Source organism: Chaetodon auriga, chromosome 12 (genome assembly GCF_051107435.1).
Source record: "Chaetodon auriga isolate fChaAug3 chromosome 12, fChaAug3.hap1, whole genome shotgun sequence".
NCBI lineage: Eukaryota > Metazoa > Chordata > Actinopteri > Chaetodontiformes > Chaetodontidae > Chaetodon > Chaetodon auriga.
The window spans coordinates 22407764-22429876 of NC_135085.1; the positions used below are offsets into that span (position 1 = coordinate 22407764).

General features: G+C 43.9%; 5 protein-coding genes across 5 annotated transcripts; all 5 read left to right on the forward strand.

The window, feature by feature from the left end:
- The first annotated feature begins 886 nt into the window (after nucleotides 1-886).
- LOC143329275 (acyl-coenzyme A thioesterase 1-like) lies at nucleotides 887-2522 on the forward strand. The gene is made up of 2 exons (XM_076745100.1): nucleotides 887-970; nucleotides 1849-2522. The coding sequence occupies exon 2, from the start codon at nucleotides 1860-1862 to the stop codon at nucleotides 2520-2522; it is 663 nt and encodes a 220-aa protein (XP_076601215.1). The 5' UTR covers nucleotides 887-970; nucleotides 1849-1859.
- Nucleotides 2523-4696: 2174 nt separating this feature from the next.
- On the forward strand, nucleotides 4697-6904 carry LOC143329585 (acyl-coenzyme A thioesterase 1-like). The gene is made up of 3 exons (XM_076745562.1): nucleotides 4697-5153; nucleotides 5783-5970; nucleotides 6296-6904. Exons 1-3 carry the CDS (start codon nucleotides 4697-4699, stop codon nucleotides 6902-6904), a joined length of 1254 nt encoding a protein of 417 aa, XP_076601677.1.
- A 2633-nt stretch (nucleotides 6905-9537) lies between these two features.
- Nucleotides 9538-12511, forward strand: LOC143329587 (acyl-coenzyme A thioesterase 1-like). Its single transcript, XM_076745563.1, has 3 exons — nucleotides 9538-9994; nucleotides 10816-11006; nucleotides 11251-12511. The coding sequence occupies exons 1-3, from the start codon at nucleotides 9538-9540 to the stop codon at nucleotides 11857-11859; spliced, it is 1257 nt and encodes a 418-aa protein (XP_076601678.1). The 3' UTR covers nucleotides 11860-12511.
- A 91-nt stretch (nucleotides 12512-12602) lies between these two features.
- On the forward strand, nucleotides 12603-22077 carry LOC143328803 (acyl-coenzyme A thioesterase 1-like). Its single transcript, XM_076744134.1, has 4 exons — nucleotides 12603-14118; nucleotides 19578-20060; nucleotides 20956-21143; nucleotides 21469-22077. The coding sequence occupies exons 2-4, from the start codon at nucleotides 19604-19606 to the stop codon at nucleotides 22075-22077; spliced, it is 1254 nt and encodes a 417-aa protein (XP_076600249.1). The 5' UTR covers nucleotides 12603-14118; nucleotides 19578-19603.
- On the forward strand, nucleotides 15308-17298 carry LOC143328804 (acyl-coenzyme A thioesterase 1-like). Its single transcript, XM_076744135.1, has 2 exons — nucleotides 15308-16031; nucleotides 16265-17298. The coding sequence occupies exons 1-2, from the start codon at nucleotides 15957-15959 to the stop codon at nucleotides 16871-16873; spliced, it is 684 nt and encodes a 227-aa protein (XP_076600250.1). The 5' UTR covers nucleotides 15308-15956; the 3' UTR covers nucleotides 16874-17298.
- Nucleotides 22078-22113: the final 36 nt, after the last annotated feature.

The window sequence follows — 22113 nt, forward strand, 5'->3', positions numbered from 1 at the left end:
GATTTTCTCTGTGCTTCAGACGTGATCTTGGGACAAGGACCTCACCTGAGTGACCTTGATGGGACTTTGTTGTAAAAGGTTGGAGAGATACGTTGACATTAGCCCATTTAATAACAATAAAATGAGCTCTGTACAGGCGAAGTGTGGTCTTGTGTTTTCCTGTTAGAAGATGAGCCGCAGCATTCTGTGCCAACTGCAAGTTTGAAAGGGAGGCCTGGCTAACGCTAACATGAAAGATAATAGTCGTTCAGATAAACCCATGTACAACCCTTTAAAAGTCACTACATGACATGATTGAAACGAGTTGACCTCAAATGGAAAAATCTAGACTTTATCAGCTTGTCCTTTATCAGCTTGTTTTGCACATGGTTCCAGAGAACACAGGCCCATATAAGGGGCATCACAGACACCTCCATATTTTGTGAGCCAGTTGTACATTGTGAATATAAAAGAACTGCAGGGGCATAAACAGTCCAATAACTCCCCTTTAAAGTAGCACATAATGAAAAAACTCAAGTTCAAGTACCTCAAAGGTGTGCTTAAGTACTACACTTCTTACTTTCCACCAGTGATTTGTAACTTGAGGTCTCAGGTGTCTGAAAGCTTGAAACAAACAGATTGATGAGCGCCCTCTGCAGGCCAGAGTGTCAGACTGCACAGAGCTTCACTCAGTGACCCCAGCTGATGTTTTCAGTAAAGAATGGTGTCTCATGTTCTGTTTTGATATGACAACATTAGTTTGCTATTAACAATTCGAACAGACTATTAATGTGTAACCTCTGTGGAGTTCCTTCATGGAGAAAAGAGAAGGGCAGATTTTGAAGCCTCTGTGTGGAGGAGGGACATTTCCACAGACCTACATATATATTTGACCACGGACATCAAAACTGCTCAGTTATTCGGAGAATACTGAGGGGCGGAGCTGAAACCTGGTGCACACACAGATACAGAGTCAGGTAAGAGATTTAGGGTCACGTATTGCTGGGCAAAGGGAATGGGATGTGAGCCGGGGGCCAAGCAGAGACCAGTGAGTGGGTAGCAGTGCCGAGCAGGTCCAGAGAGGAATTTGCTGGGCTGAACAGGAGTTATGGGATAGAAATGCTTGTTTGTTGTCTGCCATGATATGTCTTCTTATCAGGCAGTTTTTATGTTCAGGCATTTCACTTGTTTCTGACTTTTTTTTGTCTTTAATTAGCATAATAAAATATTAGAAACTGCTGCTGAGATGTTGTTACTGGTTCTGAGTACTTAATATTTGAAAGCAGAATTTCCAGAATTGTAAAGCTGTTTGATGGACACTAAAAATCTGCTTTGTCAAAGTCAGAAAGTCTTTGTATCCAGACAAATGCACGTTTTTTATGTGGTTGCACTACTTTTAAGATAAGATGTGAGTGTTCTAGACTAGATATTTTTATTTATTTATTTATTTTAGATGTCAGTCAATGACATCTTCCTGTTCTGTTGGCAGATGATTTTGCTTATTTCCAGTAACATTTCCCCATTAGATGTGATGAAGGTGCAGGAAAGTGGATCCAGAGCAGAGCAGACAGAGCTGCAGGGAGAGGAGAATAGGGTTAGCTGCAGGACTGCAAATGTAAAGTAGCAAAAGGAAACACAGTTTGGTGGGCAGGTCTGCGACACATTGTATGAAAAGGCTCAGTTTCAACATTCAACAAGCAGTTTTTCCAGTTTGCAGACTTAATTGTCTCATTTATTCTGTCTGCTTGCATGAACAAAATGTTCTATAGCTCAATATCAAATGTACTACAGTGTCAATGCTGTCACAGGTAGATTTGGTCATATTTGCTGACTGGCCTGTTTACTTTGTTCCAGTCAAAGGATCCTCAGTTTGAGAAGAGATGTCCTCCCAAATCAGAGTGAGGCTGCTGCCGAACGCCAGATGCTTGTATGATGAGCCCGTTCAGGTGAAGGTGGCCGGGCTGAGACCCAGACAGGTGGTCACCATGAGAGCCAGATCGACTGACGAGAAGGGGGTGGTGTTCAGCTCCTCGGCCACCTACAGGGCTGATGAGAGCGGGGAGATCGACCTGGACAGAGACCCCTCACTCGGTGGGAGCTATGTTGGGGTTGAACCCATGGGTCTGCTGTGGTGGATGAGGCCGGAGACTCCACACAGGTACTTTATCAAGGATAAAGCACTGCAGCCCCTCAAGGTGAAGTTCTCTGTGCACAAGGAGGAAGGAGCTACCATTATCAAATATGCTGTTAACAATCCCCTGGCAGAGGAGAACAAGGGCAGTCTGATCCCGATTGAACAAGCCAAAGGACGTCTCCTCTTTGTGGCTTCAGAGGACGACCTCAACTGGGACAGCAAAGGTTATGTGGACGAGATGGTGGAGAGACTGAAGCGTCATGGGAAGGACAACTTTGAGAGTGTGTGTTACCCAACATGTGTTCAGAAGTCAGTTAAGTTTGAGGAGGAAGTGTCGTGGTTTGGGGATGTTTTCTGCAGCAGGAGTTGGACCTCTTGTTCAGTTTCATGGCGGGGTGAATGCAAATGAGAACCTCCTCCAGCAATATGCAGTTCCTTCACTGCAGTTGTCTCCCAATCAGTGGTATAACCACAGCTAATATTCTAGCAAATTCTGAACAATGAACAATAACAATATTCCAGAATAAATCAAGTATTAATATTTTTTGATCTCCACTGTAAAGCTGTATGAATCCTGGTTAATGGATGTTAAACTTTAATTAAAACCTGGATTTATGCCAACCATTGACAGTCTTTATATGGTTATGTTAATGTGTTGTTTGTTTTAGAAACAGATAAATAGGACTAGTGTAAACCTACAATTTAAATGACCAGTTTGATATATTGGGAAATATGGCGTACTTCTTGAGTAGGAGCAGTTGCTCTGCAACCAGTGGAGATTCCAGGAAATTACTGGTCCCAGCCAAGAAATCGTGTGACATGAGACAGCCCATAAGACAGTGAATGCTGCTTTGACACTTACAGGTGCAGGTGGGCAGATGTTACCTTCAGAGTGAGCTGGGCTAGCTGTTAGCTAACTGTCTGCTAGCTGTAGCCTATTTAATGTGGCATGTACTCCAGACCATATATTTAATGTTTGACCTCATCAGCTTCATTTATTTTTGTAAATATCTGCTTATCCTGAATTTGTTGCAGGAGCACGTTTCAAACAAGTTTGGTCAGGAGCAACTAAAGACTGGGAAAGATGTGGAATGCTCCAAAAACACCTGTTTGGAACGTTCCACAGGTAATCGGGTTCATTGGTAAGAGGTGATAGGATCATGATTGGGTTTGAAAGAGGCATCCTGGAAAGGCTCAGTCGTTCACAAGCGAGGGTGGAGGATGTTGCGAGGTGGATAAAATTTAAAAAAAAAATCACCATAACTCTGAACACACACATGTTCTACACACACGATTGATTTACCACTTGAAACCCAGCACAGTGCGGAGTGCAAATGCTCACCATTGTCACTGAAGGTCTGTCAATGCCAGAAAATAAAGTGTTATGGTGAAAGATATGGTGCCAGAAATAATCCCAACAATGAAATATAATGTTAAATATAAACAGAAACATAAAATCTGACTCTACTTGAAAATTCAAGCTGGTAATAGGATGAAAGTGTGATGGTTTAGAGCCGACATTTTTTCATTTTTACAGTAAGAAAAAGGATATTTGGTTCTAAACCAATCACAGACATGAATGAGTGACAACAAATTCACCAGATCTCCCATTCATTCAGTATGTTCGAAAATGCTGAATATTTATTTAATTGTACAATAAATACGGTGAATATGTGGGCCATGATTCAGGGTCAAAAACATAATCAACAGCCAAAAGCTTTCAGGTGCGTTGCTGTCTGCCTACACTACCACTAGAGGGCAACAATGTTTTCTAGATGCTCACAGACATTAATAAACTCTGTGTCTTTTATCTCAAACCCTCTTTTTTGTCAGAGGCACAAAACAAGTCTTTGACCTGTCCTTAAATGCTGTAATTGAGTAAGTAAGTAAATGCACTTAATGTTGCTTTCAGCCAGTCATTTGGAACTTCAGATCTCAGCTGTGGAGAAGCCACTTTGAATTAAACACACATTGATGAGCGCCCTCTGCAGGCCACAGTGTCAAACTGCACAGGACTTCATTCAACAAACTGATGTTTTCAGCAGCATTTCCATCAGGACGGCACGAGGCTCACATCACAGGTCAGTGTCGCTATTTTTCTGAGCAGTTTCAGTCCCCAGTGTGCTGTTTGAAACTCATCAGACTCACCAAAAGCTTCTGGTTATGATCAAAGTTTCAAGCTTTTTGTAAAGCTTCATTTCAACATGGACACATTCTGCAGCCTCATATCTTTTGCAATAAACGGTGACCTCCACTGCATTAAAATGATTAAATAAACGTTAACATTGGAAAGCTGTCGCCTGCTAATTAAAAGTTTAAAAGTTGACAAATTTTGAATGGAGTTTGGTGGGCAGGTCTGCGACACATTGCATGAAAAGGCTCAGTTTCAACATTCAACAAGCAGTTTTTCCAGTTTGCAGACTTAATTATCTCATTTATTCTGTCTGCTTGCATGAACAAAATGTTCTGTAGCTCAATATCAAATGCACTACAGTGTCAATGCTGTCACAGGTAGATTTGGTCATATTTGCTGACTGGCCTGTTTACTTTGTTCCAGTCAAAGGATCCTCAGTTTGAGAAGAGATGTCCTCCCAAATCAGAGTGAGGCTGCTGCCGAACGCCAGATGCTTGTATGATGAGCCCGTTCAGGTGAAGGTGGCCGGGCTGAGACCCAAACAGGTGGTTACCATGAGAGCCAGATCGACTGACGAGAAGGGGGTGGTGTTCAGCTCCTCGGCCACCTACAGGGCTGATGAGAGCGGGGAGATTGACCTTGACAGAGACCCCTCACTCGGTGGGAGCTATGTTGGGGTTGAACCCATGGGTCTGCTGTGGTCGATGAGGCCGGAGACCCCACACAGGTACTTTATCAAGGATAAAGCACTGCAGCCCCTCGAGGTGACGTTCTCTGTGCACAAGGAGGAAGGTGAGGGCCAGATGCTGGCAGAAGCGACCAATGAGAGGCTTCTGATGGGAGATGGAGTCAGCCGGGTCCCCGTCAAAGAGGGGAGTTTTCAGGGAGTCCTGTTTACTCCCCCAGGTTGGTGGTTCTCCATGTTCTGCCTCATCAGAGCTTAATTAAAGCCTTTAGTATGTTGGTATGAATGTATATGGGTGGGTGTCACGGTGGTTCAGTGGCAACACTGTCGCCTCACAGTTAGAAGGTCCTGGGTTTGATTCCTGTCTGTGGGCGTGTCCTCCACCATGCCTTCAGTGCCTGCTGTTTGTCACCATTGATCAGGTGGTGATCTTCTTGCATGTTTTTAGTGGGGGGTTTTTATGGAGGATACCCCTGGTGAACATGGGAAGAACATGCAAACTCCACACAGAAAGGCCCCTTCCATAAAAACATGCAAGATCAGGGAGTCCTGTTTACTCCCCCAGGTTAGTGGGTCTCCATGTTCTGCCTCATCAGAGCTTAATTAAAGCCTTTAGGATTCAGCTGGTTTACCAACAAATCAAACAATCCAGTAACAGCTCCCTTGAGGGTGAATGGTATTTCAGGGGTCAGATTCATGAAGTTGATCTTTGTGACGAAATTGAACAACCAATCATACGTTTTAAGAGAATGCGTCATACCAAGCTATAAGGTGAAAGTATCTGTCCCTTCCTTGCTCAGAGTTGCTCTGTGATTATCTGCTGACATTCACTCGTATGTCTGTGTTCCAGGAGACGGTCCGTTTCCTGCTGTGTTGGATCTGTGCAGCTTTATGTCAGAAAGAAGAGCCTGTCTGCTGGCCAACAAGGGCTTTGTGGTTCTGGCTGTGCCGGTATACAATGAGAAGCCTGGCACCTTCAAAGAGATTCATCTGGACCGCTTTGAAGAAGCAAAGGATTTCTTACAACGACAGCCTAAGGTGAGTCCTTTGAGTAAGTTTGAAACACAGCAGCATAAAGTTACAGACCTTTCATTTTGACACATTTGGTGGGAAGCCAGAAATGTTCTGGTTCCTATTTGTGAGCACAGCAGAAGCAAGTTGTGAACCCGGGGTCACAGGATGTTGTATGTGACAACAAAGGAAATGTTTTTTTTCACTAGTTGATTGAGCCTGCATGCTTGATGAGACCTCCACATTTCATCCAGTCTTTACACTGTTTGCTGATTCACCTTCATAGACCAGTTCCTAAGCTCTGTGTGTTTATTCAGATTCCATCACCTCTAATTTTCTTGTTTTTTCACAGGTGGGCAGTAAAGGAATTGGCGTAGTGTCCCGATCAAAGGGAGGAGATATTGCGCTCTCACTTGCTGCTTTTGTGCCGGGTGTTGAGGCCGTAGTGTGGATCAACGGCTGCAGTGCCAATGCGGGTTACCCTCTGTTCTATAAGAGTCACCAGATCCTCTCACCGTTACTATTCGACCCCAGCAAGGTGATTTGCACTGAGTCAGGAGCTACCATTACCAAGTATTCTGTTAACAATCCCCTGGCAGAGGAGAACAAGGGCAGTCTGATCCCCATTGAACAAGCTGAAGGACGTCTCCTCTTTGTGGCTTCAGAGGACGACCTCAACTGGGACAGCAAAGGTTACGTGGACGAGATGGTGGAGAGACTGAAGCGTCATGGGAAGGAGAACTTTGAGAGTGTGTGTTACCCAAAAGCTGGACACGCACTGGAGTCCCCGTACGGACCGCACTGCCCCTCATCTTTACATGGGATCTTGGACCTCACAGTCCTGTGGGGAGGTGAGTCCAAGGCTCATGCAGCAGCTGAAGTCCACCTGTGGAAGAAGATCCAGGAATTCTTCAGAACTCACCTGAGCTGCGATGCTGCACAGACTAAAGCCAAGTTATAGATACAAACAGGTTGACAGGAAAGTGACAACCAATGCCGATTAACCTAAGATAGTTATATATGAAGCTGAATGTTTGCAATTGAGTGAATCTTTTAATGTTTGTACATTGAATTATGTTGAAAGATTATGACCAATCACAACCTGGTGCAGTCTTCCTATGCAATCCACATTTATTTAAAAAGCAAATTTTAAAAACAACATCAATTGTCCAAAGTGCTCTGCGACATATGAAACATAAAACCAACACAGTAAAAGCACAAAGACCAGTTTAAAAGACAGTCATGTAGACAGGCCACTGTCACAGCGAGTTAAGAGTCAGAGAATAAAGATGTGTTTTAAGACAGGATTTAAAAACAGGCAGTGTCGGGGTCAGCCCAGCATGCAGAGGCAACTCATTCTAGTGTTGCAAAGGTGTGATTTTCTCTGTGCTTCAGACGTGATCTTGGGACAAGGACCTCACCTGAGTGACCTTGATGGGACTTTGTTGTAAAAGGTTGGAGAGATACGTTGACATTAGCCCATTTAATAACAATAAAATGAGCTCTGTACAGGCGAAGTGTGGTCTTGTGTTTTCCTGTTAGAAGATGAGCCTCAGCATTCTGTGCCAACTGCAAGTTTGAAAGGGAGGCCTGGCTAACGCTAACATGAAAGATAATAGTCGTTCAGATAAACCCATGTACAACCCTTTAAAAGTCACTACATGACATGATTGAAACGAGTTGACCTCAAATGGAAAAATCTAGACTTTATCAGCTTGTCCTTTATCAGCTTGTTTTACACATGGTTCCAGAGAACACAGGCCCATATAAGGGGCATCACAGACACCTCCATATTTTGTGAGCCAGTTGTACATTGTGAATATAAAAGAACTGCAGGGGCATAAACAGTCCAATAACTCCCCTTTAAAGTAGCACATAATGAAAAAACTCAAGTTCAAGTACCTCAAAGGTGTGCTTAAGTACTACACTTCTTACTTTCCACCAGTGATTTGTAACTTGAGGTCTCAGGTGTCTGAAAGCTTGAAACAAACAGATTGATGAGCGCCCTCTGCAGGCCAGAGTGTCAGACTGCACAGAGCTTCACTCAGTGACCCCAGCTGATGTTTTCAGTAAAGAATGGTGTCTCATGTTCTGTTTTGATATGACAACATTAGTTTGCTATTAACAATTCGAACAGACTATTAATGTGTAACCTCTGTGGAGTTCCTTCATGGAGAAAAGAGAAGGGCAGATTTTGAAGCCTCTGTGTGGAGGAGGGACATTTCCACAGACCTACATATATATTTGACCACGGACATCAAAACTGCTCAGTTATTCGGAGAATACTGAGGGGCGGAGCTGAAACCTGGTGCACACACAGATACAGTCAGGTAAGAGATTTAGGGTCACGTATTGCTGGGCAAAGGGAATGGGATGTGAGCCGGGGGCAAAGCAGAGACCAGTGAGTGGGTAGCAGTGCCGAGCAGGTCCAGAGAGGAATTTGCTGGGCTGAACAGGAGTTATGGGATAGAAATGCTTGTTTGTTGTCTGCCATGATATGTCTTCTTATCAGGCAGTTTTTATGTTCAGGCATTTCACTTGTTTCAGACTTTTTTTGTCCTTAATTACCATAATAAAATATTAGAAACTGCTGCTGAGATGTTGTTACTGGTTCTGAGTACTTAATATTTGAAAGTAGAATTTCCAGAATTGTAAAGCTGTTTGATGGACACTAAAAATCTGCTTTGTCAAAGTCAGAAAGTCTTTGTATCCAGACAAATGCACGTTTTTTATGTGGTTGCACTACTTTTCAGATAAGATGTGAGTGTTCTAGACTAGATATCTTTATTTATTTATTTTAAATGTCAGTAAATGGCATTTTCCTGTTCTGTTGGCAGATGATTTTGCTTATTTCCAGTAACATTTCCCCATTAGATGTGATGAAGGTGCAGGAAAGTGGATCCAGAGCAGAGCAGACAGAGCTGCAGGGAGAGGAGAATAGGGTTAGCTGCAGGACTGCAAATGTAAAGTAGCAAAAGGAAACACAGGCTGACTGAGCCGGAGCTGCAGTTTGTCAGGGTGGAGGAGTCTTTGTAGGAGGCTTGATTACAGGATGGGATGCAGCCGGAGAGGCTGTGCTCTGCCTTCAGCGCACCTGTCTCCACTCAGACAATCACATAAAGAAAGAAAGAGACAGACAGACAGGAGGACATTCTTCAGTCAGTGCATATTCAGAAATATTTTAAATTACCTCCCAAAAGGTGAAATCTTATTGTGCAGTGAAGTCTGTATCAGCACCAAACTATGTATTAACAGACATATATATATATATATAATCACCAAAATACTTACCAATGATAATAATAATAATTATATATATATATATATATGTATAATATTATTATTTTGTTTTATTTTGTTAATTTGTATCATTGGGCCTTTAATTTCTCTGTTTCCAAACCCAGTGACAGGGTTGTTGCTTTGCTGGCAGGATGAATGAAACAAAATGCTTCAAATAGTGAAGCTCTTTATCAAATGCACGACAGTGTCAATGTTTAAACTGCTTGATTTTATGTCTTCTGTGTCGCATTTGTTGAAAATGGTGACTGTCCTGTTTACTTTGTTCCAGTCAAAGGATCCTCAGTTTGAGAAGAGATGTCCTCTCAAGTCAGAGTGAGGCTGCTGCCGAGCGTTACATGCTTGTTTGATGAGCCCGTTCGGGTGAAGGTGGCCGGGCTGAGACCCAGACAGGTGGTTACCATGAGAGCCAGATCGACCGACGAGAAGGGGGTGGTGTTCAGCTCCTCGGCCACCTACAGGGCTGATGGGAGCGGGGAGATCGACCTGGATAGGGACCCCTCACTCGGTGGGAGCTATGTTGGGGTTGAACCCATGGGTCTGCTGTGCTGGATGAGGCCGGAGACCCCACACAGGTACTTTATCAAGGATAAAGCACTGCAGCCCCTCGAGGTGAAGTTCTCTGTGCACAAGGAGGAAGGTGAGGGCAGCATGCTGGCAGAGGCGACCAATGAGAGGCTTCTGATGGGAGATGGAGTCAGACGGCTCCCCGTCAAAGAGGGGAGTTTTCAGGGAGTCCTGTTTACTCCCCCAGGTCGGTGGTTCTAAATATTTATTTCTTAGGACACTGTGGCAATATCCACTTAGATTTCAGTGCCTTTTTCAAAGCAGACATTTTGACTTGTCATAACAGGACAGATGTGACTGATTAACAATGGCTTGATTGCCTTTTCGTGTCCTGGGAAGATGTCACAGTGACACAGCATTCACAATACCAGGGACCATATTAACGACACACTACACAAAGCTAAAAACAGTCCCGTAACAACGGGGTCACTCAAAAATCTTTCCAATACGAAGAGTTGACCTAGTGACAAAATTAAACAGCCAATCACTGTCACAGTATATTGAGTCTCTTACCTGCTGCCATTTTCCTTCATCTGCTCACATGCTCAGTCAGTACTTTTCCACTCTCACTCCCTTACCAGCCACGTCTACCTGCCAACTCATCTGATCACACACTTTCATTCCCAATCAGTCTAGTATTTAAACTGCTGTCCCACACTCAATCATTGGCACACTGTTCATGTTTCCATGCAAGACTGTATTACTATTGGACTGATCTCTCATTGCTGAACCTGCCTGTCTCTGACCAGGAGTCTTGCCCTGCACTTCTTGGATCTTTGTCTGCCTGTGAGTGTTTGGTGTGTGCAACACCAAACAAGCCTGAAATTAAAGTTGCCAAAAGCTACACCCATGTTGTGGTGGTGCTGCAATTGCCCCCCCCCCCCACACGTTTTAAGAGAATGCGTCATGCCAAGCAACAAGGTGAAAGTATCTGTCCCTCCCTTGCTCAGACTTGCCTTGATTTTAGATGATCTACTGTTGACATTCACTCGTATGTCTATGTTCCAGGAGACGGTCCATTTCCTGCTGTGTTGGATCTGTGCAGCCTTATGTCAGAAAAAAGAGCCTGTCTGCTGGCCAACAGGGACTTTGTGGTTCTGGCTGTGCCGGTGTACAATGACAACCGCGAAAACCTCCATGAGATGCATCTAGACCACTTTGAAGAAGCAAACAGTCTAACGTATGTGCACACATACAAGGTTAATAAAGCTGATTCTGATTATTTGTGAGTGCAGCACAAGTTGTGTGACCACAGGGTCACACAATTATGTGATAACAAAGGAAGTCTTTTCTTTATAAGTTGATTGAGCCTGCATGCTTGATGAGACCTCCACATTTCATCCAGTCTTTACACTGTTTGCTGATTCTCCTTCATAGACCAGTTCCTAAGCTCTGTGTGTTTATTCAGATTCCATCACCTCTAATTTTCTTGTTTTTTCACAGGTGGGCAGTAGAGGAGTTGGCGTTGTATCACAATCAAAGGGAGGAGAAGTTGTGCTCTCACTTGCTGCTTTTGTGCCGGGTGTTGAGGCTGTAGTGTGGATCAACGGCTGCAATGGCAATGTGCTCACCCCTCTGTTCTATAAGAATCATCAAATCCTCTCACCGTTACTGTTTGACCACAGCAAGGTGATTCACACTGAGTCAGGAGCTAGCATTGTCAAGTATGTTCTTCAAAATCCCCTGGCAGAGGAGAGCAAGTACAGTCTGATCCCCATTGAACAAGCTGAAGGACGTCTCCTCTTTGTGGCTTCAGAGGACGACCTCAAATGGGACAGCAAAGGTTACGTGGATGAGATGGTGGAGAGACTGAAGCATCATGGGAAGGAGAACTTTGAGAGTGTGTGTTACACAAAAGCTGGACACTTACTGGAGCCACCGTATGGACCGTACTGCGCCTCATCTTTACATGGAGTCGGACACTTTCCAGTCCTGTGGGGAGGTGAGTCCAAGGCTCATGCAGCAGCTGAAGTCCACCTGTGGAGGAAGATCCAGGAGTTCTTCAGAACTCACCTGAGGTGCGATGCTACAGCGACTGAAGCCAAGTTATAGATACAAACAGGTTGACAGGAAAGTGACAACAGTTTTGCACCTCCTGAGCATGGGAGACTCACAGAGACTGAAGAAAATGGAGCCCGAGGAGACACACAAGGAGAAGAGAGCTAAGTACAGAAGAAGGGTGGTGACTGGGCGAGTGATGCTACTTGTGCTACTTTTAACAGTATGGGTGATATCATCTGAAAAATCTAACTACAAAATATGAAAAAGCTGGGGCAGCACCCTGGCTTTGAAAGGCTAATCTGTTTTAAAGGTGGATTAAACGCAACAGCTGCGGCAATAGCAGCATGTCATGTGTAGTGTCTTATAACAACAAGCATGGACCGGTAATACAGGCTGTACCCTTTGAGGTATTTGACTGCAGACCTAATAATATAACCAACGCTGCTGAGGGCTCTGATACGGTGGTTCAGTATTGGTCCTTGAAGTCTCTCACCTTTTTCAAGGGTAACGAGACAGGGCCATATGCCACCGCTAATGGACTGCTTGCTCCTGCAGGAAGTGTTTTGCCACCTGTAGTGGAGGTAAGAGCTGGAATGGTTTATCCCTGATGTTTTGAGAGTAATGCTACAAATGCAGAAGCCTTGGGGCGGTTACCTCTAGAGCAGTGTTATACGACACTGAATTCCTCAGGGGACGTGTCAGCGCAGGGAAAAGGAAATGATTTAGTTATGGGTACTCCACATGACAATAGCCCTGGACTCAATCAAAGAATAGTTGCATGCAACCTCTAAAATTACTTTGCATGATAGGTTCCATAGGCTCTATGGTGTGGAAAACACCTGGGTTGAAGTTAGGGGTGGGTGATTTGAAAATGAATATCATGGTATATTTTTTTACAGTGACAGTGTGAGATAAAGGTATCATAAAAATAACAGGGATACTCAACTCAAAACATGATTCTACTTCTTTTTCTACATCTTAGGAAAGATAAGATGATGACAATAGGAATGAAAATGAGGCCTAAGTCTACATGTGTTCTGGACGGAGTAACCTGCCCCATAATTTAAGTTAATCAGTAAATGTAGTGTGAATCATTCTCAGAGTTAGATGAGGAATAGGATTAGGCATCTCAACATCTCTTATTCGGCAGACAATCCAAAGTATATAAGTACAACAGTCAGTGTACCACGGGGCACGTCTATCAAGTACATTTACATACAGCAGCAACATACCAAGACAGCAAACAGCAGAGGAGGCTTTCCTGTCACAACAAAACCAGCTGATCTCATGTTGCAGTCTGAAGTGTGGAGCTAATGTTACTCCACTCCACGCTCGCAGTCAAAAAGTGATCTTGCACTTTTAGTGGCTTCTTACCTGCCAGGTGTGGATCTGTGGCTGCTGTGCCAAGGCAGCGCTCCCCCTCTGCTGTAAGATAAGATAAGATAAGATAGACTTTATTTATCCCACAATGGGAGAAATTCACATGTTACAGCAGCAACAAGACAGAGTGCAAGAAAATAAAAATAAATCCATGACATGAAACTTTGTACTCCTAACTTTTGCGCTGCGTTTTGCCTGGTTTGGCAACAAAAGAATGTCAGAAATAATTTGTTATTCACGCCCTTCCTTCCTTTCTTCCTTCCTTCCTTCCTTCCTTCCAAATCCTGCACACGCTGCACGTTTAATGATCAAATCACAAGAGATCTTGTACCAACATTTTTTGCAGTGGTGGAAGAAGTATTCACATCCTTTACTGAAGAAAAGGCAGCAGTTGCACAACTTAAAAATACTCCATCACGATTAAAAGTCGTGTATTTAAATGTTTATTTAAGTGGGGAGAATGAAGAATAAAAGGTGCTAATACTCACTTTGCATAACGGCCCCCTGCAGAGTGTTGTATTATTATATTATTGGATTAATTTTGCGGAAACATTAACATGTAAGCTGCGTTTTGATGCATCAGGTTGAAGTGGAGCAAAGTTTATCTTCTTTACATTACTATTGGGAAGTTTACTCATATCGTACATCGTGTTTTATGAGCCAGTCAAACATTTTGAATGTAAAAGACTCATCTTCAAAGTAGGTGTGACATAAAACGTAATCCCCTGTAAAGAAGCACATAATGAAAATATTCAGAAGTGTGAGTAAGTACTATACTGATTGCTGATTTGGCTGTTAAACCCTCTGAAACACAGATTGACGAACGCCCCCTGCAGGCCAGAATGCTGAACTGCACAGAGAATCATTCAATTACAAGCTGACGTCTTCAGCAGCCGTTGGACCAGGACTGCACGAGGCTAACAATACCAGGTTAGTGACACAGTTTGTCTTAGAAATCTCAGTACCATGTGTACAGTTCGACATTCATCACACTCAGGATTGTGATCTGGTTATGATGAAATCACATAACAGGAGTTAGGACGCACGTCGTGTCTTGTGATCAAGCGGTTTCAGACTCCCTTCGTCTGTAAAACTTCTTTTCAACGTGCGCACATTCTGCAGCTTCACAGCTATGGCAATAAACTGTGACCTCCATGACATTAAAACGCTGAAACAAACTTTACCATCGGAGACTTGTCGCTCGCTTATTGAAGCGAGTTAAAATGGCCAAATCCTGAGTGGAATTTGGTGCGGACGCGACACAGCAGCAGGAGGCTCAGTTTCAACATTAAATATGCCGTTATTGCGGTTTTCAGACTTAAATATCTCATTTGATCTATTTGAATGTTTGAACTATATGTCTCCTGACCGTGAGACTCGAGACCAGTGCACTGCAGATCAAACTGTCCATATGCCCAAAGTTAATGTGTAACATCTATGGAGTTCCTTCATGCAAAAACAAGCTGCTGTCATTACTGCAGATTTTGATGCCACCTAAGAGAGGAGGGGCTCCGAGTTACCCATACAGGTGCTTTAACAGACCCATCATGTCTTCTGTGTCACATTTGATGAAAGAGGTGACTGTCCTGTTTACTTTGTTCCAGTCAAAGGATCCTCAGTTTGAGAAGAGATGTCCTCCCAGGTCAGACTGAGGCTGCTGCCGAGCGTTAGATGCTTGTTTGATGAGCCTGTTGGGGTGAAGGTGGCCGGGCTGAGGCCCAAACAGGTGGTCACCATGAGAGCCAGATCGACTGACGAGAAGGGGGTGGTGTTCAGCTCCTCGGCCACCTACAGGGCTGATGGGAGCGGGGAGATCGACCTGGACAGAGACCCCTCACTTGGTGGGAGCTATGTTGGAGTTGAACCCATGGGTCTGCTGTGGTCGATGAGGCCGGAGATCCTGCACAAAAGGTGTCAAAAAAACAACGCGCTGAACCCCCACGTGGTGAAGTTCTCTGTGCACGAGGACGAAGGTGAGGGCAGGATGCTGGCAGAGGCGACCAATGAGAGGCTTCTGATGGGAGATGGAGTCAGACGGCTCCCCGTCAAAGAGGGGAACATTCGGGGAGTCCTGTTTACTCCTCCAGGTTTTGTCTTTCTCATGCTTAAAATCATTTAATCAGTAAATTCAGAGGATGACGCTGACATTATTTTATGGTCAGCAGGCTGGTGGCTGCCCTCAAAACAATGTCAGCGTTAATTGATCTTTTTAATAGTCTGTTCATCCACAGCATGATATATCTCATTCCACAGAAAATCACTCATCCGGCCTGTAGTTCACTCTCATCAATAGAGGGTCACTCTGCATCAGGCAGACTTCACTGAGCATGCTCAGGGTCCGGGACCTGTGTTCACACCCGTTCGTCGTGATGATAATAATAATAAACTTTATTCGGAGAGCACTTTTTATACAAGACTTGCAGCTCAACATGCTTTGCAACAAAGAAATCAGGTTCACCAAGTGCTTCACATAAAAAGGGCCCGAATGATCCTCTATTGTTAGCGTTTGAGCCTTCAGGTCCGGTTGAAATGAATGAATCTGAACGAGGCGTCTCAGGATAGAATTTCTGTGCTCTGTGTGTGTCAGTCATTTATAAGATTTATGAAATACGTTGTCATTAAATGAACCTTTCGATCCAGGAGGAGGACCTTTCCCCGCTGTGTTGGATCTGTACACTTTGGGTGGAGGTCTGTCGGAGAAGAGGGCGTCTCTGCTGGCCAGCCGAGGATTTGTGGTTCTCACTGTAGCTCTGTATGGCCACGACGACATGCCGAAGAACATCAAAGAGGTCCATCTGGATTATTTTGAGGAGGCGATAAAGTTTTTGAAAAAACAAGATCAGGTGAGTTTATGATGACACATCTGAGTCTTCATGATTTATTGCTTTTAATATTGGAAAGTTTACGCGTATGGTCAGTCTAGTTTTGGGTCAGAGCTGAGTTTCAATAGGATTTCTGGTCATTAAGTTAGACTCTTTGGAAATAGATGGCATCCCTCCACACAAGTGTTCATCAGAAAACATGAAAGCTTTCATTGCGATATTAACCTGGGAAACATGGGGGGCATTTTTTTCAGGTCGGAAGTAAAGGAGTTGGTGTGATATCACTGTCAAAAAGTGGAGATCTTGCTCTTTCAGTGGCTTCTTTCCTGCCAAATGTTGAGGCCACAGTGTGGATCAATGGCTGCAGTGCCAACACAGCGCTCCCCCTCTACTATAAGAGGAGCCAGATCCTGCCTGCATTAATGTTTGATTCTACGAAGTTGATTCCCACTGAGTCAGGGGCCATGATTAGCAAGTATGCAATGCATAATCCGCTGGCAGCGGAGAACAAGGGCAGCCTGGTCCCCATTGAACGAGCTGCTGGGCGTTTCCTCTTTGTGGCTTCAGAGGACGACCTCAACTGGGACAGCAAAGGCTACATGGATCAGATGGTGGAGAGACTGAAGCGTCATGGGAAGGAGAACTTTGAGAGTGTGTGTTACCCTGCAGCAGGGCATTACCTGGAGCCGCCTTATGGACCCTACTGCCCCTCCAGTTTTCATGGGCTTGTGGGTAAACCAGTCCTGTGGGGGGGTGAGCCCAGATCACACGCAGCAGCTGAAGTCCACATGTGGAAGAAGATCCAGGTGTTCTTCAGAACTCACCTGAGCTGCAATGCTACAGCGACTGAAGCCAAGTTATAGATACGATCACAGTCATAGTCAACACTGAAGGAAGGCTAAAACTTCTGGATGTGTTTGTCAGGACTGCGAAGTAATTATGTAAAATTATTTCAGTAGATTTCTTTGTTTTTACAATTACAAATCATGTCTTTGTCGAGCATGAAGTGTTGGAGGTTTTCTGGACGTGAGAGCCTCACAGTGGACTTTACATATTATAGCAAGAAGGCTTCAAAGACAACTACACTGCCATTATTGAACAAAGACTGTTTAATTGCATACTTTGCTGCTGCTGCTGTCTTTGTGGTGTCTCATTACCTGTTTGTAAATTTTAGCCATCACCTCATTTGAGTTGAAAAGTATCCAGCTGGCAACAGAAATGTTGCTTAATGTGTGTTGCCCTCATAAATAAATAAATGACGACATGAAACTTTTTATCCTTAACTTCCAAATCCTGCACATTGATCATTGATTCCAAGATAAACCAACACTAGTGGTGCCGCATGCTGCACGTTTAATAATCAAATTGTACTTGACCTTGCATCAATAATCTCCAACATTTTTGGCAGTGTTGGAAGAAGTATTCATATTCTTTACTGAAGTAAAATCAGCAGTTGCACAACTTAAAAATACTCCATCAATATATAAATATTTATTTAAGTGGGGAGAATGAAGAATAAAAGCGATAATTCTCAGTTTGCATAATGTCCCTCTGCAGAGTGTTATATTATTATATTATTGGATTCATATTGTAGAAACATGAACATGAAAGCTGCGTTTTGATGTTGCATCAGGTTGAAGTGGAGCAAAGTTTAGAAGCACATGATGAAAATACTCAAGTTTAAGTATTACAAAAGTGTGCTTAAGTACTACACTTGTTAGTTTTCACCTCTGATGTGTAACTTCAGGTCTCGTGTGTAAAACCCTCTGACAGTTTGAAAAAACAGAACAAAACAAAACGCAGATTGATAAGCGCCCTCTGCAGGCCAAACAGCTGAACTGCACAGAGCTTCATTCAATGAAACCAGCTGATGTTTTCAGCAGCGGTTAAAGCAGGTCGGCGCGAGGCTCACATAACAGGTTAGTAACTCGATTATTGATTAACTTATCCATTTACATAATTTTGATATGTTTGATCAAGCACAGTACCCAGTATGCAGTTCGATATTCACCAGACTCACCAAACGCTTGTGGTTGTAATTAAATCAAATTATAAAAAGGTATTGCATCGCATTTATTGTCCTGTGGTCAGGTGGTTTCAGCTTGACTGCCTCCGTAAAACTTCTTTTAACATTAACACAACGTTAAACTTCAACAGAATAAAGTTATGTGATGACCTCCATGGTGTTAAGAAGCTGAAATAAAATTTAACTTTGGAAATTAGTTCCGTGACCATTTCACCCACTTTCACATCGCTGACCTTTAGCCCAGAATAACCTTCTGTTGAGATTTTTTTTTCCAGATTTCATTGACATTCATTGCCGAATTAACCAGAACGACCCATGATTCATCAGATTTAATTGCAGTGTGAAACTGCAGGTTATGTTATTGCTTGCTCATGAAGTTTAGTTTAATTTGCCAAATTTTGAATTGAATTTGGTGGGGCAGGTCTTAACCCACATGGCAGTTGCAGTTGGCAGTTTAAACACCAAGTGTTTTCAGTTGTCAGACATATTGTTCTACTTGAATGCGTGCGTGAAAATTAATAGTGCTTACATTCGTCAGTAACTGATATCTTTAGACCTGAAACACATTCAAGCACCACTCAGTTACAGACACCATTAAATGCTAATACACACAGTATCAAACAAGAAAGAAAGAAAGAAAGAAAGAAAAGATGGAGCTTGATCACATGCACATGAATAAGTACAAACACATTTTGAAATATCTCAATTGTCGATAAATGAGAAAGGTTAAAATATTTACCAATAATCACACTAAACACAACCTGTGATAACAGAGTTTGTCAGGCACAAGCAACGAGCCTGCGCTGGTAACACGTCAATCACACAGACACAGAGGGAGGAAGACAGACAGGGAGGAGCACGACAAGGGAGGGAAGGGAAAACAAAAGGAAACACAGGGGGAAAAACTGCCCAAAGTTAATGTGTAACCTTTATGGACTTTGTTCATGCAACGACAAACTGCCCGGTCATTAATGCAGATTTTGATGCCACTTTGGAGAGAAGCGGTATTGAGTTATCTGTACAGGTGTTTTAACAGACTTACATATATATTACATCCCAGATAATACAACTGATCGAGTCTGTATCTGCACAAAACCATGAACCATTTGACCTTAAATTTCTCTGCTTTCTTACACAATAGTGAAGCTCTTTATCAGATACATGACAGTGTCAATACTGACGCAGGTCATTTCAACATTCTGCAGCCTCATATCTTTTGCAATAAACGGTGACCTCCACTGCATTAAAATGATTAAATAAACGTTAACATTGGAAAGCTGTCGCCTGCTAATTAAAAGTTTAAAAGTTGACAAATTTTGAATGGAGTTTGGTGGGCAGGTCTGCGACACATTGCATGAAAAGGCTCAGTTTCAACATTCAACAAGCAGTTTTTCCAGTTTGCAGACTTAATTATCTCATTTATTCTGTCTGCTTGCATGAACAAAATGTTCTGTAGCTCAATATCAAATGCACTACAGTGTCAATGCTGTCACAGGTAGATTTGGTCATATTTGCTGACTGGCCTGTTTACTTTGTTCCAGTCAAAGGATCCTCAGTTTGAGAAGAGATGTCCTCTCAAGTCACACTGAGGCTGCTGCCGAACGCCAGATGCTTGTATGATGAGCCCGTTCAGGTGAAGGTGGCCGGGCTGAGACCCAGACAGGTGGTCACCATGAGAGCCAGATCGACTGACGAGAAGGGGGTGGTGTTCAGCTCCTCGGCCACCTACAGGGCTGATGAGAGCGGGGAGATCGACCTGGACAGAGACCCCTCACTTGGTGGGAGCTATGTTGGGGTTGAACCCATGGGTTTGCTGTGGTCGATGAGATCAGATGCCCCACACAGGTACTTTAAGAAGGATAATGCACTGCAGCAACAAATGGTGACGTTCTCTGTGCACAAGGAGGAAGGTGAGGGCAAGATGCTGGCAGAGGCGACCAATGAGAGGCTTCTGATGGGAGATGGAGTCAGCCGGCTCCCCATCAAAGAGGGGAGTTTTCAGGGAGTCCTGTTTACTCCCCCAGGTCGGTGGTTCTCCATGTTCTGCCTCATCAGAGCTTAATTAAAGCCTTTAGTATGTTGTTATGAATGTATATGGGTGGGTGGCACGGTGGTACAGTGGCAACACTATCGCCTCACAGTTAGAAGGTCCCGGATTTGATTCCTGTCTGTGGGCGTGTCCTCCACCATGCCTTCAGTGCCTGCTGTTTGTCACCATTGGTCAGGTGGTGATCTTCTTGCATGTTTTTAGTGGGGGGTTTTTATGGAGGATACCCCTGGTGAACATGGGAAGAACATGCAAACTCCACACAGAAAGGCCCCTTCCATAAAAACATGCAAGATCACCACCTGACCAATGGTGACGAAGGAAACTGGGTCCCCGGGCGCCGCTGTCGGCTGGCAGCCCACCGCTCCTGGCCCGCCGCGGAGGAGGGATGGACCAAAGATGGGTCAAACGTGGAGAATTAATTTCACATAAGCATGGTGTGTGTGCATGTAGTGCATTGCATTGTTGTGTGTGATAATAAAAAGTGTGTTTCTTCTTCTTCTTCATAACAATGTTTTTAGGATCACCAGGAGAGCAGGAAAAGGACAGATGTAATGAATAACATCGGCTAAATAAATACAGAAGGCCCAAAGTAGCTCCCAACTTTATTTGTATTTTGATGGCACCAGTCTGATAAGGATTCAGTTGGTTTACCAACAAATCAAACAATCCAGTCACAGCTCCCTTGAGGGTGAATGGTATTTCAGAGGTCAGATTCATGAAGTTGATCCTTGTGACGAAATTGAACAACCAATCATATGTTTTAAGAGAATGCGTCATACCAAGCTATAAGGTGAAAGTATCTGTCCCTTCCTTGCTCAGAGTTGCTCTGTGATTATCTGCTGACATTCACTCGTATGTCTGTGTTCCAGGAGACGGTCCGTTTCCTGCTGTGTTGGATTTGTGCAGCTTTATGTCAGAAAGAAGAGCCTGTCTGCTGGCCAACAAGGGCTTTGTGGTTCTGGCTGTGCCGGTGTACAATGAGAAGATTGGCACCTTCAAAGAGATTCATCTGGACCGCTTTGAAGAAGCAAAGGATTTCTTACAACGACAGCCTAAGGTGAGTCCTTTGAGTAAGTTTGAAACACAGCAGCATAAAGTTATAGACCTTTCATTTTGACACATTTGGTGGGAAGCCAGAAATGTTCTGGTTCCTATTTGTGAGCACAGCAGAAGCAAGTTGTGAACCCGGGGTCACAGGATGTTGTATGTGACAACAAAGGAAATGTTTTTTTTCACTAGTTGATTGAGCCTGCATGCTTGATGAGACCTCCACATTTCATCCAGTCTTTACACTGTTTGCTGATTCACCTTCATAGACCAGTTCCTAAGCTCTGTGTGTTTCTACAGATTTTATCACCACTAATTTTCTTGTTTTTTCACAGGTGGGCAGTAAAGGAATTGGCGTAGTGTCCCGATCAAAGGGAGGAGATATTGCGCTCACACTTGCTGCTTTTGTGCCGGGTGTTGAGGCCGTAGTGTGGATCAACGGCTGCAGTGCCAATCTGGGCTTCCCTCTGTTCTATAAGAGTCATCAGATCCTCTCACCGTTACTATTCGACCCCAGCAAGGTGATTCGCACTGAGTCAGGAGCTACCATTATCAAGTATGGTGTTAACAATCCCCTGGCAGAGGAGAACAAGGGCAGTCTGATCCCCGTTGAACAAGCCGAAGGACGTCTCCTCTTTGTGGCTTCAGAGGACGACCTCAACTGGGACAGCAAAGGTTACGTGGACGAGATGGTGGAGAGACTGAAGCATCATGGGAAGGAGAACTTTGAGAGTTTGTGTTACCCAAAAGCTGGACACTTACTGGAGCCACCGTACGGACCGCACTGCACCTCATCTTTACATGGACTTGCAGGCTTTCCAGTCCTGTGGGGAGGTGAGTCCAAGGCTCATTCAGCAGCTGAAGTCCACCTGTGGAAGAAGATCCAGGAGTTCTTCAGAACTCACCTGAGCTGCGATGCTGCAGAGACTGAAGCCAAGTTATAGATACAAACAGGCTGACAGCAAAGTAACAACCAATGC

Bases quoted from the DNA above. Each gene is read 5' to 3' on its own strand.
- LOC143329585 (XM_076745562.1), top strand. From the start codon at position 4,697: ATGTCCTCCCAAATCAGAGTGAGGCTGCTGCCGAACGCCAGATGCTTG. The intron at 5,154-5,782 runs GTTGGTGGTTCT...TCTGTGTTCCAG, and splicing joins AGTCCTGTTTACTCCCCCAG to GAGACGGTCCGTTTCCTGCT. The intron at 5,971-6,295 runs GTGAGTCCTTTG...GTTTTTTCACAG, and splicing joins TCTTACAACGACAGCCTAAG to GTGGGCAGTAAAGGAATTGG.
- LOC143328803 (XM_076744134.1), top strand. From the start codon at position 19,604: ATGTCCTCTCAAGTCACACTGAGGCTGCTGCCGAACGCCAGATGCTTG. The intron at 20,061-20,955 runs GTCGGTGGTTCT...TCTGTGTTCCAG, and splicing joins AGTCCTGTTTACTCCCCCAG to GAGACGGTCCGTTTCCTGCT. The intron at 21,144-21,468 runs GTGAGTCCTTTG...GTTTTTTCACAG, and splicing joins TCTTACAACGACAGCCTAAG to GTGGGCAGTAAAGGAATTGG.
- LOC143329275 (XM_076745100.1), top strand. From the start codon at position 1,860: ATGTCCTCCCAAATCAGAGTGAGGCTGCTGCCGAACGCCAGATGCTTG.
- LOC143328804 (XM_076744135.1), top strand. From the start codon at position 15,957: ATGCCGAAGAACATCAAAGAGGTCCATCTGGATTATTTTGAGGAGGCG. The intron at 16,032-16,264 runs GTGAGTTTATGA...CATTTTTTTCAG, and splicing joins TTTTGAAAAAACAAGATCAG to GTCGGAAGTAAAGGAGTTGG.
- LOC143329587 (XM_076745563.1), top strand. From the start codon at position 9,538: ATGTCCTCTCAAGTCAGAGTGAGGCTGCTGCCGAGCGTTACATGCTTG. The intron at 9,995-10,815 runs GTCGGTGGTTCT...TCTATGTTCCAG, and splicing joins AGTCCTGTTTACTCCCCCAG to GAGACGGTCCATTTCCTGCT. The intron at 11,007-11,250 runs GTTAATAAAGCT...GTTTTTTCACAG, and splicing joins CGTATGTGCACACATACAAG to GTGGGCAGTAGAGGAGTTGG.